At 35.0% G+C, this 8,620-nt stretch overlaps 1 protein-coding gene across 2 annotated transcripts; it reads left to right on the top strand.

Annotated features, from left to right (window-relative positions):
• Nucleotides 1–1,851: 1,851 nt before the first annotated feature.
• Nucleotides 1,852–6,385, top strand: LOC139891120 (COP1-interacting protein 7-like). 2 transcript variants are annotated; one of them, XM_071874049.1, is made up of 8 exons: nucleotides 1,852–1,976; nucleotides 2,091–2,258; nucleotides 2,372–2,484; nucleotides 3,363–3,415; nucleotides 3,507–3,550; nucleotides 3,932–4,084; nucleotides 4,171–5,383; nucleotides 5,470–6,385. In XM_071874049.1, the coding sequence occupies exons 1-8, from the start codon at nucleotides 1,918–1,920 to the stop codon at nucleotides 6,292–6,294; spliced, it is 2,628 nt and encodes an 875-aa protein (XP_071730150.1). In that variant the 5' UTR covers nucleotides 1,852–1,917; the 3' UTR covers nucleotides 6,295–6,385. The 2 variants fall into 2 exon arrangements, with proteins under 2 accessions (XP_071730150.1, XP_071730151.1); XM_071874050.1 differs by lacking the exons at nucleotides 1,852–1,976; nucleotides 2,091–2,258; nucleotides 2,372–2,484 and having other exon boundaries at nucleotides 3,377–3,415; nucleotides 3,945–4,084.
• The last annotated feature ends 2,235 nt before the right edge of the window (nucleotides 6,386–8,620 follow it).

Below are 8,620 nucleotides of genomic sequence, written 5' to 3'. Positions count from 1 at the left end.
CCTGAACTGATGCAGTATTCAACTTTATAGCATATAAACAAATTGATATGTTTTTCAACAGTTTAATAAGTATAACTTAGCATCATAAAAAATGCAGTTTGATTCTTACACAATAATTTCTATTTTGTATTTATACATATAGGACTAACATAACAAGTAACCGAAGTAATGTCATGTGATCTGCCCAAAAAGGCCTGTATTGTACCTAGTTGGATTGGACAATAGTACTATTGGACTTACTATTATTGGACATACTATTACTGGCCCAATGCATTGCTCTTTATCCAATTTGGGTTACTTAAAATCGTTAGATTATACTATACCGAGACCCATACTCTTAAATTTGGGTCAAATGGATCAAGCTCCCGGGTCAATTGGGTATTGAAAAGAATTAGGCATGGCAATGTAACATGATGGTACTATTTTCCATCTAGCGGCTAAAAGGTAACAGTACAATACTAGAACTGCTCAGCGTGGTGAGATGTGTTGCCGACTCATGTTTGCCCTCGGGATAAGATCCCTGCAGACCCGGAACACGGACAAGATCTCCGTGGGGTGGCCTATCAGTCTTCTAGGACCAAACTATAAGTCGGTCCGTCTAGCGTGTTGTTGCTAAGTGGTGGAGTTCTAGGGTGAGAAAGTACTGTGTGAGAGAAAGTGTGTTCTCTGTCACAAGTGACTTAACTGTAAAATGTGGTGACCCAGGGGGTCTATTTATAGGCGCAGATCCTCTGTAATTTTCGGAAACACGTGTCAGATGCTGATTAATTCAAGTATGCTAGATATCCGCAACCGACCTGGGCTTGGTGCTGACATGGCATGCTTGTCGCTCACGCGCTTATTTAAGGGATTAAGCATAGAAGCTGCCTTCAGGGCTTACGCATGATGCTGGGCGGCCTGGTACAACCGTAAAACGTTGGACGGCTGTTTTATAAAAATTGCTATTGTTGTTGTCTTTTATGCGTTTTTAGTGTTTCTTTTGTGTAAAAATGATGCTTTTATGCGTTAGCGCCCTATGATACACCATTATAACCAAAAATTAAAAAAAAGTTCAATTATACAAAAACAAAAAAAAAGGTCAAATGGGTATAAAATTCAAAAGTTCAATAAATAGAGACAGGTCTAATGGGTCTTGTGAATGGGTTAAATGGGTCGAGTGTAGCAAGTTTCATCCGTCAGTCATTTATGAAAGCATCAATGGTTATATCAATTATTATGTATATTAATAATTAATATTAATAATTAATAATAATAATAATAATAATAATAACTAAACAATATAATAAATGTAAAAAATTGAATGTAAGAATATAACCCGTTTGGACCTACTCGTTTTGACCTGTTACCCAAACCGACCCAACCTGACCCCTTTGGGCCCATTTAAAAATTTTAATCGTTTGACCCGTGACCCATTTCAACCCAAAATTGTTTTGACCCGTTTCCCAAACCGACCCGTTTTCCAGTTATAGATTATACAACCAATTGAGACTCAACTATCCATATTTGGTCTTAGATGACACTCATGAATCAACTACTTGAAATTATATAATGATAAATGTTTCAGGACAAATGGTTTTCCAGCCATTTAAAGATAAATTTGGTAAGTATTTTTCAAGACTGAAAACAGAACAAGCAAGTACCTAACTTTAAAAAATATAGATTTAGTTGGTCTGTACATGTGACAATGGCAGTTGAGGTGGTTGTTGCTATAATGTATTGGACTTTGTTCATTACAACAACCACTAACAATGGCTCATGAGTAATCATCAAGTAATCTTTCTTATACTTAAATAAAGAATGACAACAAGTAACCCATCACTATCAGAATCGGTTCACAAGACCATACAAAATATCAATATCTAACCAAATTCTGATTCCATAATGTTGCCTTAACCAAATTCTGATTCCACAAAGATTATGGATTCAAGAATACAGCTAGATTATGCATTGTTTCAGCTAACCCCTACTAGAACCAGGTATTTTAACCCAAATCTTAACATTGTGTACTCGTTTATTTATATGTTTTTAAGTACTAATTGCTATTCTTGTTTGTTTTTTTTGGTGCATTCTTTTGGTTTATGTTTTGGAAGATTTAATTTGGTTATATGTGCTGGTGATAACAAAGAGAAACTTGCATCTGGACTTTTGGAACCGTTTATCGCTCATTGCAAGTTTGCAAAAGATCAAATTTCTAAAGGAGGTTACTCAATTACACTTTCTGCTTCTGCTGCTTGGTTTACAAAGTCCATTATTGAAAGGTCCATTGTTGTTAGTAAAGTTATATTTGTGTTTTGTGACTATTTTCTCGAATATTCTGTTAGTAGTGATGGATTTTTTAATATGCAAATTATGTCTCTTGAGTTTTGATTAGATTTGTGAAGTTTGTAAGTACACCCGAGGTTCTTGAACGATGCATTACCATTGAGAGGGAGCTCGAGAACATTGACTGCTCATTAATCGCTAACACATCATCAGACTCGCAAAGTGCGTATCTTTTACATGCATATTATCTGGGTGAAATTCATATATCCATGATATTTTAATACAAGTTTAATATTGCAAATTATAAAATTTCATGTAAAAGTTGGACAAAATTGATGTTATGCACTTTAAAAATGTCATATATGAAATTTTAACATATTAGTATCAGTGCTTGATTCTGAAAATGCAAACCTGACATATCTCAGAGGATGTTTAAGTGCCATTTCAATGTGATTATCTGTGATTTTAAGAATTATAATGAAATAATCAGTTAGGTAATGTTACATTTACAGTCAAAGTTAGATTATGTTACAGCCAACCTACCTTTTATACAATAAAATTTTGCTCAGGAACATCTTACACTATGAAACTCTTGTCATTAGTTAATATTTCTTGTAGCTTGTTTTTTTAATTCTCACTGGTTTAGAACCAAATTAGAAGTTGCATGAAACAAATTTGACTCTAAAGAGCAGTGTTGTAAAACTCGGCCAACTTGGCCGAGTTCTCGGTTTAGTTCACTAGCCGAGTTCTCGGTGCCCAACTCGGTCAACAACCGAGTTTCTCGGCCAACTCGGGGAGTTCTGGCCAACTGGGGGAGTACTCGGTCAACTTGGTAACTCGGCAACTCGGTCAAACTTGGTCAAAAACTAGGCAAATCGGTCAAATCTATTAGAACATATATATTTATATTAAATAAACTAAAAAGTTAATGTACATCCGAGTTCTCCCGAGTTGCCGAGGACTCCCCAAAAATTTCCAACCGAGTTCTTCCCTAGTTCCGAGTTCTTCAACCTTGCTAAAAAGTCAAACGATGATAAAAGTACCATATATATTTGTCTCTGTCAATGAAGTTTAAAATGACATTTTTTGTTTTTTTCTAGCTGTCTATGGATTAGATGAATACTCAACCAAGTCAGCTGCTTTGGCCTACAATGTATGTTACCATTCTACAACGTTACTTTCAATTTTTTATTTTTTTTCGTCACTTTTATATTCATACATTTCGAAAATCAATGCATTTTTAGCATGAAGGTACCACAAGTGATGCAGTCCATGAAGATGATTCCAAGTAAAGTATCTTAACGTTTAGTTCTATTTATTAAGAAAAAAATACTTGGGTGGTCATGTCACATGTGGTTTACCCCAGATTTCATGTGGCGCCCTGTACCTTTTCTGAGATGGTTGGTTACCATGGTAAGCAAAAGTTACGTGAGTGGTCCCTGTTTCTAGCAGTCATAATGAACAAAAACTTTTTGAACGGCCATTAGAGACAGGGACCACCGGCGTAACTTTTGCATACCGGGGTGACCATCCACGTCAAAAAAATACAGGGATGTCGCATGAAACTTGGGGTAAACCACAGGGACCACCCACGTAAATTTTTCATTAATTAATGTAATGAGAATTTATTTTTTTTTTAAACAAATTTGAACACTGTTTCTTCTAATAGGATTCATCTTCAGCACGCTTTGGAAACTAGAAAGACGGTGCTTCAAAGAGAGCAAGCCATGGTCTATGCGCGTGCTATAGTTGCAGGATTTGATACAGATAACCTACAAGATCTCATATGTTTCGCTGATGCTTTTGGATCCCCTCGCTTAAGGTATTAACGAGCCTTAATTACACATTAACCCGTGATCAAGAATCTATTAATGAAAGATGATGAACTAAAAATTAACGTTACACCAGGGAAGCATGTTTGAATTTCATTGAACTATGCAATACAAAGAGTAACGATAGAGTCTGGATCGATGAGGTAGCGGCAATGCAGGCGTACTCTCATTCACATTCACATTCACATTTCTCTTATATGGAAGACGAAATTGGTCAAGAACTTAGAATTAATTTCCAAAATACTAACAATAAACATAACGGTTCTGGCGATGGTCATGAAAGTCATATTACTCCGCATATGCCAAGTTATCAGTGGGGCCCGATGTTTCAACCTCCATATCAAGCGTACCCTTTTCCTTGGCCTCCAAATAAGGAAGTTTCTAGAAGTAGAAAGAAACACGTACAAGACGTTGACTTTGACTCGAGTGACTCTAGTTCTGGAAGTGATTCGGGTAGAAATAAAAGGAGTTCATCGCATAAAGTCATCGTCAAAAAAATTAATTACATCACTTTTGCGGGAGATGGAAGATTAGAACACGAATCTGACGACAGTTCGTTAAATGATGATAACGTAATTGAAGATAAACGTGAAGATCAAAAGGCAACGCAACAGTGGAATATATTTGAGAACCTTCTATTGAAGGATGCAGATGAAGAAGAAGAAGATAAGCCTAGTGATCGTGCTAATACATTCGAGGAGGAATTTGTGTCAAATAAATTTGAAGATCCAAATACTTTATCTTCTAGAAATCAACCCGAATTTGCCAACAAATCGTCCACTAACGAAAAACGTGAAGAAGGCGATTGGTTTATGAGAAGCCTTCCAGATAAAGTGATTCAGGAAGAAAGCAGAGACATCTTTGTAGACCATATCAAGTCAAAAGACGTCGTTGTTAACAATCCTTTGGCGGTTCAAGCTCGATCTTTGATCGAGTTGCCTAATTCTCAGATAAGAACACATGACATCATAGTGGATTCAGAGAGTAATGTGATTCCAAAAAGGGTTGAAACTACAAGTGTGAATGAACCAAATGACTTATTTCTGGTTCTTGAAAGAGATACGGGTGGCAAACAAGCTGTTGCGAGTTGGACTCCAGAAATGGAGTCTGGTAATAGTAATTATACTAAGATTGTTAAAGTGGATTCTGCTAAAGTCAACGAGTCAAAAGATAAAGTTTTTGTTCGAAAAGGTTCGACCAATGAAACAAAGTCTAAAGCTTTAGTTGGATCAAGAAGCAAGAAATCGACAGAAACCAAAACGGCAATGCCAAAAGGGATATCAAACAAGGTACTTTAATATACAAATTTATTTATTATTTTCTAATTATATTATTGTTAATTGTTAATTTGATCATATTGACCTTTTTCGTGTAGGAAGATGAGAAACGAAAGAAAACAGAGGAACTGATAAGTCAACGACAAAAGAGAATCGCTGAAAGAAGTGCTTCTAGTGTTAAAATAACAAAGAGTGATAACCAAAAAGCCGAATTTCCATCTCGGAATGAAATAAAATCGAATAAGCCGGTGATTAAGAAATCCACCATCGATCGCTTGTCAACTGCACGTGTTGTTAATACTAAGGTATTACCTACACCATCAAAACTAGGTACTAAGCCTACAAAAGTAATCCCGAATAGGAACAGTGAGCCAAAACCTGTTACAAAAGTGGCAACAAATGGTAATAATCGTTCGCATACTCTGGTTTCTCAAAGTACAGTTGCAGCTGATAAGAAAAAAGTGAAAATGGATAATGTTAAACCTCAAGAGAAGAAAATCAGTTCAAAGAATTTAAATGGACAGAAGAAAATTGCTGATGTCATGAACGCCAAAAAATTGCCCAAAACATCCTTAATCAAGAAAACGGATGGTACTGAATTATCAACACCTGCAAAATCAAATAACACGGAAGCTGTAATTAAAGTATCGCACAAGCCTTCTTCTGTTCATGTGAAAGATATAGCTCTTCCTGACAGTAATGGTGGATCAGCCATTAAAGCTATAAACTCTGTTACTTTCAGAATTGATCCTAATCATGGTGCAAAAGCAAACAATGTTGTCAAAGTGAACCATGAAGTTCCTGTTATACCGATCTCGGTTTCGCCACCTGGCAAACAAAGCCCAGAAAAAAGTAACTCCAAGAAGAAATGGATCAGTGGGTTCAAGAAACTGCTATCTTTTGGCGGGAAAAAGTTAAATTGATCACCAACAGTTGAAGTAATCGTGTGATGTCTTTTGTTATAAACATGGTATTAAATTGATAATCTGGATTGTTTCTTGAATCATGTAACACGTTCTCAATTAAGTATTTCGATGCTAACAAATGTTAACATCCTTGACTTTTTCGATTTATTTCGTTGAATATATAGTTTACAAATTCCGAAAATAATTTGCATTATTTGAAATTGTGCATACATGAATTTCATTATATGTATAAGATGATCAATATCTTGAGCTTCCGAAATATAAATTTAGTCAGAAGTGGTGGATCATAAAATCACCGAGGTTTTTACCTATCGAATGTAATGTTTTCATGTCATTTAATAAAAAACAAAAAAAAATATGGGGAAGCCCATATTGAAGCCAATCGGCCGGGGCCCTCACGCACACCAGGCCCATTTTTTGTTTACAAGAAACCTGACTAACCTCAATAATCATTAGGTTGCATTAGTGTGTCTAAGTGTGGTAATTGTTAGGATCCATTGATAAGTCTAATTTATAGTCGAGTCATCAAAATTTGCATTGGTTACTTGCATTACCTTCTTATACATATTATGCCTGGAATTTCATATGCATTACTAACCTTGGGAAATCGAATGTACATGTATCAGGGAAGCGTAGACAAACTGTTTGGAGACTTGGTTGATATGTTCAAAGTTTTACTTTTCTCATATCTAGGTATATTATACTTTTGGGGGGGGGGGGGGGGGGGGGGGGGGGAGAAACATATGCGTAAAAGAAAAACACTTATTAATAAAGTCAGTGATTTGTGTACCATAAACATAAATGCATATGTTATACTCCTTGATACATTGCAAAAGTGGCATAACAAAAAACTAAAGTAGAAGGAGCACCATGTTTCATACATAACATGATTAAACAAACGTCATAAAACACTCCCACGCCAGCGGGTCCCAATTGCTGAACTACATTAAAATCATGTTAAATACTATTTAACCAATTAATAAAGAGAAATTTATTTTGTAAAGGTGTTCCTTGCATAGCTTAAACAGGATTCTCTTGCCGCTGCTCGGGTGTCTGTGATTCAAATGATCTCTTCTTGATCAGGTTCCATTGGTGTCTGGTTCAAACACGAAACCATAAAAGGCAGACATTTTATACAAAAAATTAGCTAAAGACTAAATAAACAGAAGAGCAAAGATAACATAAAAATAAAAATGTTAAAACAATAAATAAAAACAAAACACACAACTTACTTCCATCGCTTTAACGTGATCTCTTGCTGCTCCGGTGTCTGTGGTTCAAACACAAAACGATAAAAGGCAACATATTATACCCAAAAAAAAAAAAAAATAGTTAAGACAAAAAGAGAAGAGCAAGGATAAAAATGTTAGATAATAAAAATAAACAAAACTTACTTCATCAAGAATAAATCCGAGAAAGCGAGATGGGTTGTCTGTGGCGATGAATACCATAAGTTGTGACGGTAACTTTATGACTCCAATCTGCACAAGGCAAGTAGAAGGGAGTATTCACTACAAGTTGTGAGCCTCATAACTTAAAAGTGTAAATGCAGAAATATTATGTTTGTGCATCTTGGGCATTGCATGCACAACACCCATTATTAATTGTATTATTAATATTAATAATATAATATTATTAATTATTAATATAGTAGTACTATTTATAATAATAATTATTATTGTTATTATCATATATAAGAAGAATAATTAATAAAGATAATACTGTAGTTACTAATTCAAGCAATGCGTAGAGAAATGTTGTCTTACAAGATTTTCCTTGTGCATATTACCAAGTGCTACATTAGTCGTATGGAAAACAACATCATTTGACTTTCCATCAAATTTCCTGCAAAATAAAATAAAATTGACAAATGAGAAAAAAAATTGGTATAACTTGTGGAATCAATAAACAACAAGACAAACGTGCATGTATAGATCTGATCTGATGGATCATACTCTTTCCAGTATTCCATGTTGGTCCGACCAATAAATTCAAATTGAATCGTCGTTGGCCAATCTTCAACACTGAAAGAGAATATACACTAGTAAAAATGAAGATAAGGGTATTTTATTTTTTTTATTTTTAATTTTTTCGCAGTGGTATCTATTTAGATGTTACTTTGTAAAGTAAAATAAATAAAATATGTTAGGATATTAGGACCCAAACAACACTAGTAATTCTACAAGACTACTAGCCGAGTAGTGATTCTATCAAGATCACTCAAACCCACTTAATGAACGAAAGATAATAAATGCGAAAATGTAAGAACGACACAAGATATAACGTGGTTATATGCAATCGGTGTGATTGCTTTAGTCCACGG

This window comes from Rutidosis leptorrhynchoides, chromosome 2 (genome assembly GCF_046630445.1).
Source record: "Rutidosis leptorrhynchoides isolate AG116_Rl617_1_P2 chromosome 2, CSIRO_AGI_Rlap_v1, whole genome shotgun sequence".
In the NCBI taxonomy this organism is placed as follows: Eukaryota; Viridiplantae; Streptophyta; class Magnoliopsida; order Asterales; family Asteraceae; genus Rutidosis; species Rutidosis leptorrhynchoides.
This window is presented reverse-complemented; position numbering and strand designations above follow the sequence as displayed.